This window comes from Amia ocellicauda, chromosome 22 (assembly GCF_036373705.1).
Source record: "Amia ocellicauda isolate fAmiCal2 chromosome 22, fAmiCal2.hap1, whole genome shotgun sequence".
Lineage (NCBI taxonomy): Eukaryota > Metazoa > Chordata > Actinopteri > Amiiformes > Amiidae > Amia > Amia ocellicauda.
In genome coordinates this window covers 6,348,559-6,364,074 of record NC_089871.1, presented here as the reverse complement: position 1 = coordinate 6,364,074, position 15,516 = coordinate 6,348,559, and the positions used below count along the sequence as shown (strand labels likewise).

The window sequence follows — 15,516 nt, the reverse complement described above, 5'->3', positions numbered from 1 at the left end:
GGTACAGTTATATGGTATATAGATACTGTGCTTTACAAACCATATTCTCTGAATAGGACTTACATTAGAAATACATTTCCAGTATTTGTTTCAATTGAAAGAAAAGGATTTTAATGTATATATCTTGAGCGATTACAATATTCAGAAACTACAGTACAGTTACACAGCTGGGTTTTAAACTGCACATAGATAAAATGCAATAATAGTGCGTTTATTTATGCCAAAGGTTTTTACAATCACTTCTTCTTTCGGTAACTAAGCATGTATCGGTACTGCGCTGCGTGACGTTATGTGTGTGACGTCACAGCAGGCATGCTTACGGCACACTAACGCGGCCAACTGCGCAGACTCTACTGCAGATTAACACGTCGGGCTGTAGGGCGGTTGATAAATGTGTACCGGGAAATAAAAGCCCGCGATGTGGCCCTGCGAAGAAAATTGATGTAGGGAAAAAACAGCTCCGGGGCCTGGATGCAGGGCCAGGATCACAGAAAAAGGTACAGTGCACTTCATTTAGGGAAAGGGGGTGCAGAAAGGCTGCAGTGTCCCCAGCCGGTGCTAAGGCAGTGATAAGGGTCGGAATATATATTATTATATATTATTTTTATGAGTACATTGCTGTCCCCGACACTGGCATAAGTGGTTGAATCCTACGTGTAGAATTAGCTATTCAAGGGCACAATCATTGTGTCTCTGTCCCGACCTTTGGTTATGGACGCAATCGGCACACTAGAAAACTTCAAATCCCCAAATAATAAATATAAAGAGTTTAATATGTAGTTGTTAGTTAATGCATTGTCAATATATGTTGATGTTGTGAGGTCAGTGAAATGTCATTCCTAGCAATGGCGATGCTAGTCCGGTGCCCCCCGTCCCACCCCGGTCAGGACCCCCGCCCTGCTGGCTTTTAATCCAGCCGAGCTCTCCATTACTTAATTGAACATTAATTGAAGTAACAGTTTGCTTAGATGTGACTTTTAAAATTGTATAATAAAAGAGTTGCTTAAGTTCTTTTTCCAATTCTATACTTTAAACACCTACTTTTTTTAAATAACGAAAAGACTGATTTAGTAATTAATAAGTTCAATTAAGGGTTCATTTAAGTAATTGAGAGCTCGGTTGGAACAAAAACCAGCAGGGTAGGGGGGCTCCAGGACCAGGGATATGGGAACCACTGATTTGCAGAGATCTTCAATTGCATTTCAAGATATCTTACAGATATGTTTTAAATATTTAAAGATCTGTAAATGTATTTTATATAAAAAGTACCAAAAAAAACTATATGAACTGTTCTCTCTTGAGTAGCTCCGCTAATAAAACTGAATGAGATGTATTCTTAGTGCTATCAATGTTGTCTCCAGGCCAATGGCTTCACTATAGAGGCTCCATCTCATCAGCCCTCTGTCATTGACTGCTTGGACAGGGAGGTCAAAGACTTCTTGATTGATGAAGGTCAATTACACACCTGTGCTGACCTCACCAAGCTGAACTCTGTCACCGCAACTACAGGTAATATCTCCTCTGGAAATGATAGGTCATGTTCACAGTGCCAGAAAGAAAGAAGCCAGAAAGAATGCTTTCAATAGCTTAGACAGAATGTGAAGATTGGTGATTATATGTAATTTATAACAACACAGTGTTCACACAGACCGTCAGTTTTATTTAAACACCAATAACTGTTCTCTGGAAAACAAATAACCTACCTATTCTGTACAACCTAATTTCAGAAAAATGTAAAGACTTCTTGTCTGTAAAATGCCTTTTCTCATTGTTTAGCATCAGACTTTCTGCACATGCTCTGCCCGTGGTGTGGCCCGTGTCGTTGTTCTGGTGTGCGGCAGGTCTAGTTATTGTTCTCCTTGCCTTGTAGTTCTGAAATGCCTGGATGTGAGGTTCAGTGCCGGGGAATTCTACACTCACGCCGGCTGCTCTCTGGTCGCTGTGAACCCCTTCCAGCCCATTCCTCATCTTTACACTCAGGAGAAGATGAAGGAATATCACAGCGCCCCCCAGCCACAGGTAGGACCTAGCTGGCCAGCCCATCCAATCCGCATGGAACCGGTGTGGAAGGGCCCAGTCAGTCATCGCTATACAATCTGTGTTAGTCAGAGAGTCATTTTAAAGAAGGACTTGATACTGGAACACCTAGCTGAGAAGTTCAGTAAAAATCCTTTTCTCTCAGCTGTAAAATGTGTCTTTTCCCTTCATGTTATGCTGTTAGACTGTAAGGAGCACTTACAGCTTTAGATGTGCAACACAATTTAAAGAATCGGTTTCTAATGATGCTTCATCTCATCTCTCCCAGGAATGCAAGCCTCACATATTCACTGTGGCTGAGCAGGCATACAGGAATGTACAGGGCCAAGTGGAGCCGGTGAACCAGTCCATTATCGTCAGCGGTGAGAGCGGCGCTGGAAAGGTAAGCACTGTGCAATAGTGGCCGAGCTGTAGTCAGCAGAGTGACCTCTGTGCTGAAACCGCTGCCTCGCGGGCTGGTTAAAGGTAAATACTTCCTTCTCTTACAGACCTGGACCTCCCGCTGCCTCATGAAGTACTACGCTACTGTGGCAGCTCCCTTGACTTCCCAGCAGGGCCAGGACACGGTCCAGAGGGTGGAGAAGAGGGTACTGGACTCCAACCCTGTCATGGAGGCCTTTGGTGAGAAGTGGTGCTTTTAATTACACCCAGTGCTGGGTCAGTCTCCTGTACTGTGTTGCACTGGGATGTGGATGGTGGAAAACACATGTTTTGTGCGATCTTTATGCAGAGCATGGAATCTGTCCTGACTGATGCATGACATGACTCTGACATTCATAATTGATAGGCCTATAACCTTTTATCAAGTACTGTACTCCACGTTTGCAGCGGGTTTTTCCCTTGAGTGAGAGAGAAAGAGAACTGAGATTGGGCTGTGCTCTTTCCGTAGGGAACGCCTCTACGTCACGGAACAGCAACAGCAGTCGCTTTGGGAAGTACATCCAGCTGCAGCTCAACAGGTCAGTCTGTTTGTCCGCAGTCATGAACCTTTAGGGCATTTGCAGGGTGGCCTTGACATGCGTGGTTATTATTTTACCACAGTGTGTGTGATGCATGCCTTTCTGTGTTCCCAAGATTTATTCCTGAGCCAATGATTCTTCTTAGCCTTTAATGTCGTAGGTGTGTCTGTCTGTCTGTCTCAGTTGCTTAAGGCTGATGTTTTCTTCTCTCCGTTGGTGTCTAGTTTCCAGGAGCTTGTTGGGGCAGAAATCCAGACATTTCTGTTGGAAAAGACGAGAGTGGTTTGCCAAGCTCCTGGCGAGTGCAATTTCCACATCTCTTACCAGGCCAGTAACACTCACACACACACACACACACACACACACACGAAGCATGATTTTGTTTTTATATCCAAGCTAGGAATCCCTGTTCATTGACTCACATGGTTTGTTTTCAGACTAGTTTCTCTCTCTCTCTCTCTCTCTCTCTAGATGATGGAGGGAGCCACAGAGGAGGAGAGACAGCAGTGGCACATACCACGTGATGCACATTTTGTCTGGCTGCCAAATGCTGACCAAAGACCTGAAGGTAATCAGATGTGAGAAGAAATCTTACAGATGTTCTTTAAAGTCAAGTAACTCGATCTTTTGACTGTGCTGGTTTCGGTTTTGGTTTTTGCAGAAGACTGCTTTGCTGTAACCAGAGATGCCATGATGCACCTGGGCATCGACAGTGAGATGCAGAAACACATCTTCCAGGTAACTAAATGAATGAAACATACAAAACACTTGTGACTTATGAAGGCAAATGTGATATGACTTAAGACTTTGTGAAAGTTTCAAGTATATATTTCTACATTTATTTCAGTTTAGCTTTTAAATACATTTGTTATATTCTTTTTTATTGCAGAATTGCCAGCCCATTCAGTAGTCTGATTCTCATCTGAACATATTATTCACTTTGTGAGAATAACAATCTCTTCTTTTGTTAAAAGAAATAAATACATTCAGACAAATTCAGGCTTTATGAAACATATACAGGTGATATTGTATACACACTCCTTAAATTGAATCTATAAATATAGAGCTAGAGCCTCCCTAATTCTTTTTCTACCTTTCACGTGAGCCAGATCCTCGCAGGGCTTCTGCAGCTAGGGAGCGTGGATTTCTCCGAAAGCGAAGACGAGTCGAAGCCCTGTGAAGTGCAGGAGCAGTCCAAAGGTAAGGCAGCTTCACCCCATCCCGTCCAAGGCCAAGGTGGGGCAAATCAGGTCCTTCAGCCTTCTGCAACCTGTGTTATGGAGTTTTAATATTTTTCAGTTAGGTGCTCCCCAAATGTCTGCATGTTAAGTAGCGGTAATGATTGTGCTCTCCTTTTTTCTCAGACTTCCTCCAGAAGGCGGGCACCTTGCTGGGGTTGCCCGCGGAGGAGCTGCTGCACTTCTTCACACTCAGAACCATTTGGGTCGCCAGGGAACAGCATGCGCTGCTGAAGCCGTGCTCATGGGCCGAATGCATGGCACGGAGGGACTGCTTGGCCAAGCTGGTCTACGCCCGGTGAGTGTGGCCTGCCGCCCCCTGAGTGTGACAAGCAGCCAGCCTGACTTCAGCTGGTGGGGGGTGGGTCTCCACGAGGCTGGAGAACCTGGACTGGACTTAAAAAAGTGCTTTCTACCTTCATTATGTTATGTATATATTTCAAAAAGTTTTATTTCTGAAAATAATGATTTATACTTTTTTTTTTATAAATCATATGATTTCTAGTATCAAAAATGTCATACCGGATAACAATGATAGATTTTAGTTTTGTTTTATACCCTTGTGCACCAGTGATCGAAAAGGTCAAATTATCAACATTTTAGGAGAGACTTGGTAACCTTGGAGCCTGTAGGTCCATCATGATCTTCTGAATGATGCAATATCCGACACATGGCTAGCGAAATGCGTTGTGATGTGTAAATGCTCCTGAATGTCCGGAATGACATTGGAAGAAATCCCAATATGGGGACAAAGGTTTTTTTCATGTAAAAATTAAATGAAATTAATAATCTTTGCAATATTTTCATACACGAATGCAAGCACTCACACACGTATGCCCAACTGTTAGATGTAAGGTTTTATTGTTTTTTTTAATGTATTTTATCTCTGTTAAATCTAATATTTTTGAATATGCTTGGGATTCCAAATGCATGTGTCACGTCATTAACCGATGGCCAAAATCACAGCAGACATACCCGTGTGTGTGTGTGTGTGTGATCAACTGGAAGATGACGTGTTATTATGTCTGGTCAAATTGTGATGGTGTAAACCTTTAATTAAGTGTGTGGTTTCTTTTTTCTTCACAGTCTGTTCGACTGGCTGGTTGTGATCATCAACAAGAACATGTCTGCCAATTCATCCAACTGGTGCAACTTCATCGGTACGCTCTTTACATTTCTCTCACACTGTATTATTGCACTTTGTATTGCTTGTATATTTTGTAAGTCGCCCTGGACAAGGGCATCTGCTAATAAATAAATAATAATAATAATACAAGAATGAACATCCCAACAAGCCCGTTTTGGACAGAAAGCTCCCATTCTCAGCGATGTGCTGTTGACTAAGTGATACTGAAAATACAGTTGCATCTATTTTAGACAGAATGTTGTACAGTTGTGATGAATGTCATGTACTAAGTTAAAGGCTGGACACTAACAGTCAGTGCAGAGCAGCACAAATTGTGAAGGTTCCACATTTAAGTGCAGTGAAAAATCGACAGCCCAGGAGTTTTATAATGCATTGCCAGTGCCTTTTGCACTCCTGGTGATCTGGATCACAAAGTGTCTCTCTTGTATGGCAGGGGAGTGATTTTTTGTTTAATTTAATTGTATCCTGTCCCCTTTCTCAGAGACTTCAGTAAAGTGACATGTCCGAAAAAACTGACTCTGTGGCCAGTGTTTTATCCTCTCTGAGTGTAATTGTAATTGTTCTGTCTGATGCTGGCAGGTCTGCTGGATGTCTACGGCTTTGAGAGCTTCCAGGACAATAATCTGGAGCAGGTCTGCATTAACTATGCTAATGAGAGACTCCAGCAGCACTCTGTGCGCCACTTCTTGAAGAACCAGCAGGTAATCCCGAGCTCCTGATTTTGCTTAAATCAGCGTCTTTAAAATGTTTTTTATTTATATTAGTATAACTTACCCATTTGTTCTTTCTGAGTTTAATGATATCACCATTTGTGTGTTGCCTCTCTGGTCTTCCCGACGAGAGGTATGCTTTGGTATTGTCGCCCCGGGCCTTCTTACAAGTGATGTCATCGCTAGTTTAGTCTAGATTGCCCAGTGCAAACTGGAGGATAAACTTGATTATAATTTTTGGAAGTTTGGGGATATTTTTATAGTGAGATAAATCTTTTATTTTATTTTAGAGTAAGAATAGATGTTACAGCTCAAATATAAGTCATTATACACACCACACCACGTGTATTCCATAATTGATGCATTTAGGCGTTTGTCTCGTGTCACCTGACCCCTTTCTCTTGTCCAGGAGTGCTATCTGAATTGACGCACAGATGACAGACACTTGGAGATGCGTCTGGAGAAAGCCCTCTCCGCCAACGCCTGTGTGAGCCGGGACTGGTTTGATGCCAGGCCGCATTTCATAGTGTCTCACTATGTCGCAGACGTCCGCTACCAGATCAAGGGGATGCTGGAGAAGAACAAGGTGAGAGCAGCAGGGAAGCAAGGGAGAAATCGATTCTTAACAATGAAGTGTCTCGGCTGAACGCGTTGTGTTGTTTGTTTTCAGGACTCTGTGCCTCCGGAGCTCCTTGAGCTGCTGGGGAATTCCCAAAAGGATCTGGTCAGCAACCTCTTTGTTGATCACAACACGGATGATCTCAACAAGAAAACCAGGGGACACAGCAAGGTAGTCACGGTGGTGTCCAAATTCAAGGTACGTTGCATTTTCCTTAATAGGGTACCTGATTGTTTTAACGTGTGTGACAATACAGGAAGTGCTCAGGAATGTGCTGCAGTTTATGGCTGTTTTATAATGTGAACTATAAGAGTGACTGCTCTGTGGTTTGGAGGGATCAGTCAGTGTGACATGTTGTGTGTTGTGGTCCCGCAGAATTCACTGGACAGCCTGATGGAAATTCTGGACAGCACCACGCCACACTACATCAGGTGCATCAAACCTAACGTAGCCTGCCAGCCACTCATCTTTGAAAAGGAAGAGGTACGTCCTTGGATTTCACTGGCCTTATACATGCATGCCGCAGACGTGTATTAAATATATCTGGGAAGGTGACTGTTCAAAGATTTGTTTAGATTTCTTAATTGGTTTTGTCATTTTCAATCCTGTTTTGACATGTCTGTGGGTTTTATTTTTCTTCCAACGCTAAACAAATGAGTAGAAAACTGAATAACACATGTGGTGTCTCAAGCAGCCTCAGAATCTAATAACGGGACCTTTCTTTCCTTAGCGGCGCGTTCCTGGTTACTGTCCAGAGTGGTCCAAAGGTGGCACATGACTGCGTTGGTGGTAAGAAATAGATTCCAAGATGTTTCAGTTTCACTTGAGCCCTCAGGGGAATACATGTTAAATGTCTATAGTCTGTTCATACATCTTTCATTGAAATGTCATTTGTACAACCTTAATGAGAGTGGAAGGTTATATTAATTTGATATAATGATCATCGGCACTTGAATAATACTTCCTGTCTGTGATTGATTGAGAAATGCAGAATTAGTTTCTTTGGGATTTAGACAGTGATGTCTCACGCCTTACTCGTATCAATGTTGGAGTCTACTGGTAAGTTCCGGAGGTCTTTTTTTGAGATCAAACTGGATGGACTGTGCGACCTGTAAGTTCTCAGAAACATTGGAGACTCCCATTTTCATAGTCAATACAAACCTCGATTCCGGTTGGTTCTGTCTGAACTAGTGCCTTCCTCCTTGTGCTGGGTTTGATGTACAGTGGGGGAAAAAAGTATTCGATCCCCTGCTGATTTTGTACGTTTGCCCACTGACAAATAAATGATCAGTCTATAATTTTAATGGTAGGTGTATTTTAACAGTGAGAGACAGAATAACAACAAAAAAATCCAGAAAAACGCATTTCAAAAAAGTTATACATTGATTTGCATGTTAATGAGGGAAATAAGTATTTGACCCCTTCGACTTAGTACTTGGTGGCAAAACCCTTGTTGGTCAGACGTTTCTTGTAGTTGACCACCAGGTTTGCGCACATCTCAGGAGGGATTTTGTCCCACTCCTCTTTGCAGATCCTCTCCAAGTCATTAAGGTTTCGAGGCTGACGTTTGGCAACTCGAACCTTCAGCTCCCTCCACAGATTTTCTATGGGATTAAGGTCGGCTAGGCTAGGCCACTCCAGGACCTTAATGTGCTTCTTCTTGAGCCACTCCTTTGTTGCCTTGGTTGTGTGTTTTGGGTCATTGTCATGCTGGAATACCCATCCACGACCCATTTTCAATGCCCTGGCTGAGGGAAGGAGGTTCTCACCCAAGATTTGACGGTACATGGCCCCGTCCATCGTCCCTTTGATGCGGTGCAGTTGTCCTGTCCCCTTAGCAGAAAAACACCCCCAAAGCATAATGTTTCCACCTCCATGTTTGACGGTGGGGATGGTGTTCTTGGGGTCATTCCTCCTCCTCCAAACACGGCGAGTTGAGTTGATGCCAAAGAGCTCGATTTTGGTCTCATCTGACCACAACACTTTCACCCAGTTCTCCTCTGAATCATTCAGATGTTCATTGGCAAACTTCAGACGGGCCTGTACATGTGCTTTCTTGAGCAGGGGGACCTTGCGGGCGCTGCAGGATTTCAGTCCTTCACGGCGTAGTGTGTTATCAATTGTTTTCTTGGTGACTATGGTCCCAGCTGCCTTGAGATCATTAACAAGATCCTCCCGTGTAGTTCTGGGCTGATTCCTCACCGTTCTCCACGTCCACGAGGTGAGATCTTGCATGGAGCCCCAGACCGAGGGAGACTGACAGTTATTTTGTGTTTCTTCCATTTGTGAATAATCGCACCAACTGTTGTCACCTTCTCACCAAGCTGCTTGGCGATGGTCTTGTAGCCCATTCCAGCCTTGTGTAGGTCTACAATCTTGTCCCTGACATCCCTGGACAGCTCTTTGGTCTTGGCCATGGTGGAGAGTTTGGAATCTGATTGATTGATTGCTTCTGTGGACAGATGTCTTTTATACAGGTAACGAGCTGAGATTAGGAGCACTCCCTTTAAGAGAGTGCTCCTAATCTCAGCTCGTTACCTGTATAAAAGACACCTGGGAGCCAGAAATCTTGCTGATTGATAGGGGATCAAATACTTATTTCCCTCATTAACATGCAAATCAATGTATAACTTTTTTGAAATGCGTTTTTCTGGATCTTTTTGTTGTTATTCTGTCTCTCACTGTTAAAATACACCTACCATTAAAATTATAGACTGATCATTTCTTTGTCAGTGGGCAAACGTACAAAATCAGCAGGGGATCAAATACTTTTTTCCCTCACTGTACATTTCTCCTACAGATTTTGAAGGATGTCCTCAGTAAAACAAAGCTGGACAACACGATGGAGATCTCATCTGAAGAATTGAGCAGCTCTGGTGAGTCTGAGTTTAGGACACACTTTGTCATTTGTCAGTGGGGTTATGTTATTATAATAAATCTTATCTTACTCCTTGTATCTTACCAAGATAAATTAATTATATAGCCTTCCAAAGCAATCTGAACTGTCTAAAGATGAGCAAAAACACATCTAGTGATATTTATTGTAGAGATGTGGTGTATAATTCTCAACATCTGAGATCGATGTAAAAAGCAACGTCATGTAATTTAAAAAGCAGACCACATACGTCTCTGATATTACTGTATTCCTTTTTATCTTCTCAATTCTCTTATGTTGGTTTTGGTGTTGACTTTATTTACCTAATATCATTGACATGCCTAGGGGGGCTCAAGCCAAGTTCCCCCCCTGGATATTAATACTTGCCAATGATACTTCTACTGCCCCCATCAGAAACCTCCAGAGCAGGAGACTCTCCACCCCTGCCTCCCTGAAGACCTGCTGTCCAGACCTGCTCTCCGCCCGCAGTCTCCTCACCCAGCCTGCTCAGTAGGTTATTCCACTGGCACAGAACCTGCACCATCGTCTATTAAACAGGAAGGGAGAAGGGAGCGTCCCAAAGCAGGTGTCTGGTCTGAAGCTCTTCTTCTGGAAGCGGGGAGTGTTTGCCTTCAGGGCCAAGTCTCCTGTGAGTGAATGGCAATATGCTAACATGACTAATATTTAAACGTTAATAATCTTTACACGTTTTCCTTTTATTTGTAAATTAATCCATACATTTAGTTTTGGATTAGAACTGCAAACCCAATAACTGATCAAGAAACAAAACAAAACATACCGTGAATGACTTCACATATCAAGAGGACTTTTTCGTTGTGCCATTTCAAAAAACTTGACTCCATACATATGTACCTTGTTTCGCTTTCCTATGAAACATTACCCGCCTGCACTTACAAAGGTTTAGATCTACTTTAACTCGGGCACAGCTGTGTCCTTCTAATACACATGGTCAAGTATCTGTTGTGTACAAAATTCTGATGTGAGAAATCTGTATCTGATTCAGTCGTTAAGACTTACCCCATTGTTGTTTTTTCTATTTCTAGTAATCGATCAAACATCTCCGTTGCTGTTCGCCAGCGTCCGCCCACAGAAGAAGGCTGATGGACTCTTACTGGGAAAAGCATGGTTTTAATGTCAATGTGACAGGTGGGCTATGAAACTGATAAATATAATGTCCCTTGTAGTTTCTGACCAAAATCACAATTAGTTTGATTGACAGGTTAGTTCGAGTTCGGTTTGGGAATTTCGTCATCGGTGTACAATGCTTGGTCTCTTTGTATTTTTTAAGCGTTCTTCACAACACAATGTGTATTGTTCAGCTTCTGAAACATGTACTAAACGGTTAAAGGAATATATTATTCTCCAAAGGAGTCCCCTAAGAGGAGCCCGTTACAAGGGAGTGCGTGATAATAGAACATATTTGGGACAGTGGCTTTCAGATCTAGACACTTACATGTGGCATAAGCCTGTGAGGGACGATTCACGAGACACAGGACAGTGGTTTCAGACTGACTGGAAATCCAATGGACCGCTGTTTGATTGACAAGTGTATGAGCGCTAGGTTTGATTAACAGGCTTGTTCATACCTTGTTTGATTGACAGATTTGTTGGTGGTATGTTTGGTATCTTAGTATTTCTTTGATGAGCTCTTCACAGAAATGTTCTGGTCAGTGTGAGGCATGTTCTGGCAGAGTGTGCAATGATTGACACGAGCACAGAACGGGACAGGGAGATTCACACACTACATACTAAGACAGATACAGTGTGTACTGAGACGCACACTGTACATACTGAGACAGGTAGTGTTTGCTGAGACGCACACAAAACCCCAACATATGTGTAACTCTCTCTCCCATTCTGTGCTCTTGTCAATCATTGCGCACTCTGCCAGAACATTGACTAGTGCTCATACACTTGTCAATCAAATAGCGGTCCATTGGATTTCCAGTCAGTCTGAAACCACTGACCTGTGTCTCATGAATTGTCCCTCGCAGGCTAATGCCACGTGTAAGCGTCTTAATCTGAAAGCCATTGTCCCAAATATGTTCTATTAACACGGACCCCCTTGTAACAGACACCTCTTAGGAGACTGTCAACACCGCCCAATCCCCCCGGCTCTTTTGGAGAATAATATATTTCCTTTAACCGTTTGTACACGTTTCACAAGCTGAACAATACACACTGTGTTTGTGAAGAACGCTTAAAAAATACAAAGAGACCAAGCACGTATGCAGATGACAAACCTGTCAATCAGATTGTAGTTTCTGACCAAAATCACAAGGGACATTGCACTACTTTCATGTTCTTCAGTTGACCAACAATAAAAGTGGCCTTGAAAATGAAATCTTTACGCTCAGACCTTTCTGTGCTGTTTTTTTACGGGTTATTAATGTGTGTGTAGTTCCTCAAATCCAGAACACTATTGATAATCAGTATTTACTCTGCTGATCTCAGGTCTGAAGTCGCCATTGTGACATCAAGTGCCTTAATGCATCTCTTTATTTGTATTATATGGTGCAAAAGCCTTTTTTTCTATTTTACTACAATGTATATTCATGTTAGTGTTCTGTGTTTGATATAGAAAAAACTGCATTTCAGTATGTATCTAAAAACACTTGGTAAGAGCTGAGGTAGGAACATATTTTCGTGGGATATCATAGTGGATGTCTTTTGATCAATTTTACTGGTCATAGCATCATTGACTTCCAACAATGTGAACGAGATTAAGAGTGGTGAGATTTTGAGAGACCAGGGAGACAGACCACCGGACAATTAGGCGAAATGTGAAACTAGGTGGTGTGCAATTTCATTTTTGTGTTCAACCTATTTTAAAGTTGCTTTTCTATCATGTTTTAGCCTTAGTGTTTGGGTGAGATGTTTTTCTGTTTGATTTGAACACTAATGGATGGATGTGCAATGGTCTGTTAAACCGTACACCCACTAAAACCAACTGCGCACCTTCACAGTAGCATGTTTCACAGTAGGTTGAAGGTGTACCCCACACATGCCAATAAATGCATTTTATTTTAATTTTATGAATCCCTGGTTTTGAATTGTTCTCCATCATTTCCTATTCTTAGACACAGGCCCAGGATAATGTGCTTTACAAATCCTGTACTCTGAATAGGACACATTTAGAATTGAATCTCCAGTATTTTGAACTTAAAATAATAAAATATTTTAATATATAGCCTACATCTTGAGTGATTACAGTATTCACAATGTACAGAGCACCCATCTCACAAACCCACACAAGTACCATGGCATGTCTTGTGAGAATACAATCCAGAGGTTGTTTAGCACAGGCTCTCTCTCTTCATTTTTTTGCATTCTGGGCAGTCACACTTATTTGCTAATTATTTGGTAAAGATTAAATAAACTGATATCTGCGTATAAAACCCTGAACCTTATATCAGTAAACTCTGTTGGCAGCGATAATGGGGAGTTATCCAAATATTTTTTTCCTTAGTAAAGCTGTGTTTTTGCTTAAAGGAAATTAAACCATATGTCTCAGCCTGAAAAGTTTGTTTTCTAAAGCTGATAGTGCTGTTTGATTTCTATTTCGGGCAGAGCAGATAAGGCATTCATGGGATGCTATTTAGTTTGGCAAGATCCACACAGCTAATGGTTTCAGAAAAAGCATACCAATGTACTGATTGATATCACGCGTTCACAGACATGATAATGAGAGGAATTTTATTTAAGCCATAAAGGTAATCATTTTTGATTGGATATTCATCTTGTAAACATATGGAAATCAGGAGAAATCGTCACTTGGAATATGGTAATATAGTTTATTCCTTGATCCGTAATAATAAAATCATAGCATAAATCCAACGTATTTGCTTATTATTCTACCTTTATGCATACATGCGTGTGAAAGACAGGTTATTTAACTTTACATCTAAAACAGACATAACCTACATTTCTATGAAAACATTCACATAATGCTGTTACATTGTATTCACATGGGCATAACGGGAGCTTGACATGTGATTAACAGCAGAACTCCGATGAAGTGTATTCGTATGTTCACCCGTGCTATTCAAATATCAATTCGTTGAGAATTCATGGTGCCCTTTGTTATAAAATGTAACCAATATATCTATTATTAAACTAATATTTTCCTATATATGAGGTTATATGCAGACATCGAGCTGTGAAACGATTCTCTGGAAATCTACTCCCATGCGAGCGATTCCACGCGTTTGTAAATTGTGTCACTTTACACAGCAATCGCTTGTCTTGTAAACTGAAACGAACACAATTCATTGTCGTATGGCATTCATCACAATGTATTTTCTTTTCAGTAAACTGATACGGGTATTAAATCATACATCCTTGGATATTTATCCAAACAAGAAAACGGACAGTGAAAGTATCGTAGGAGACGTGTCCGACTATCAATCACACTTGACTTCTAATTCTATAAATTCGATTAGTGGTTATAATCCGGTATAATGAGTAAATAGTTACTTGACATTCTTCAAACTAGACATACAAGTTGTTTGGTTTTGAACTTCAGATAGAAAGCAGCAAGCTACTCCTGTCTAGAACAGGTTTAAGGTTAGGCAGGTACCTCAACACTAGTTACAGAGCGTAGTGTAGCTACAAAAACACACTATATTGTTAATATGCGTGTAAATAGATACACGCATGACACTGATAGGATTTCTAAAATCAGTAATGTATTTTGTGCAGAAGAAAGGCTTAGTCTCAGTTAAACTAATCAAGTCGTCTCAGTGACGGCGCTGTCCTGAATGCAGTCCCTGAACGCAGTCTTTGAACAGCCGGCGCTGGCGCTGTCCGCGGTGCTGACCGGCGAATTGCTTTGCTCTGTAGGCGGAGCTGAAAAGACACAATATTGGGTTTATCCACATGTGAGTCGTCGGAATCTTCTCCCAAAAAATGAATTGTCTTTAACTAGCCAGATAAGAAAGCTCCCATAAGTCATTAACTTCTTAAAGTACGTGTATAACGTAATTGGAAGTGTTTTGATGAGAAAATATCCGGAAAGCTTTAGACAAGAGTAACGGTTTTAACTTTTACTCTCTGACCGGGGGTGCATTTTAGTGAGTTGATGGTGTTCCCCAGGCTTTTACATTTGAGAGTATACAAAACTGGGTTTCCGATGGAGTTGACGGCCAACATAATACTGGCCACATTTCTGAACACAAAAATATTCGTGGTGACCTCCTGCGGACATAGACTATTGGTCGCGTCCCAAACCACTCCGGCCAAAAATGGCAAGTAGGAGACCATAGCAAAGACCCAGATTAAGACACTTGTCCTGGTCACTCGCATCTCCGCCTGCTTGTGATTGTGAACAATTGCACCCCCGTAAGGCGTGATGGCGGTTTTGTGTTTTCTCAGCTTGACAATGATGGTCACGTAGGTGCCAATCAGGATGACAAAGGTGGCTATCGCGTTGGGGATGGTAACGAAGATCAAGTAGCTCATACACAACGGACTGTAGAGGTTGGACGTGTCGCCGTACTCCAAGCAGTCCCAACCGACCAGCGGCAGACAGCCGAGCAAGATGGCAAGAGCCCAGTTGACTGTAGCCGCAAGCAGGCTTTGCCACTTGGTGACCTTATGCCTTGTTGTCACATAGTCAGTCACAGAGAGGTACCGCTCAATCCCAATGCTCATGAGATTGTAAAGGCTGGACAGGATGGCTACTGAAAAGGCAGAGTAGCCCTTGAGAAGCTGCTCAGAGCCGTAGATAGTGCTGTCCGGCTTCATCATGAACAGCATGGACACATAGAGCGAAGAGAAGCTGGTCAACAGATCCGAAAAGCCTAAGCTGTAAAAAAGGATGAAGATGGGTCGCTGATATTGCCGTCCGCGTATTAATATTATTATCACCGCGCAGTTCAACACCAAAGAGACCGAATTGGCCAGGACCTG

At 42.1% G+C, this 15,516-nt stretch overlaps 1 protein-coding gene across 1 annotated transcript; it reads left to right on the top strand.

Moving 5' to 3' along the window:
* Nucleotides 1-845: 845 nt before the first annotated feature.
* Nucleotides 846-7,488, top strand: LOC136718513 (unconventional myosin-XIX-like). Its single transcript, XM_066696269.1, has 17 exons — nucleotides 846-857; nucleotides 1,362-1,509; nucleotides 1,871-2,019; nucleotides 2,306-2,419; nucleotides 2,526-2,658; nucleotides 2,927-2,996; nucleotides 3,221-3,323; nucleotides 3,468-3,564; nucleotides 3,658-3,734; nucleotides 4,106-4,196; nucleotides 4,361-4,532; nucleotides 5,321-5,394; nucleotides 5,961-6,082; nucleotides 6,522-6,677; nucleotides 6,762-6,908; nucleotides 7,086-7,193; nucleotides 7,441-7,488. The coding sequence occupies exons 1-17, from the start codon at nucleotides 846-848 to the stop codon at nucleotides 7,486-7,488; spliced, it is 1,821 nt and encodes a 606-aa protein (XP_066552366.1).
* Nucleotides 7,489-15,516: the final 8,028 nt, after the last annotated feature.

Bases quoted from the DNA above. Each gene is read 5' to 3' on its own strand.
- LOC136718513 (XM_066696269.1), top strand. The intron at 3,735-4,105 runs GTAACTAAATGA...CACGTGAGCCAG, and splicing joins TGCAGAAACACATCTTCCAG to ATCCTCGCAGGGCTTCTGCA. The intron at 5,395-5,960 runs GTACGCTCTTTA...TGATGCTGGCAG, and splicing joins CAACTGGTGCAACTTCATCG to GTCTGCTGGATGTCTACGGC.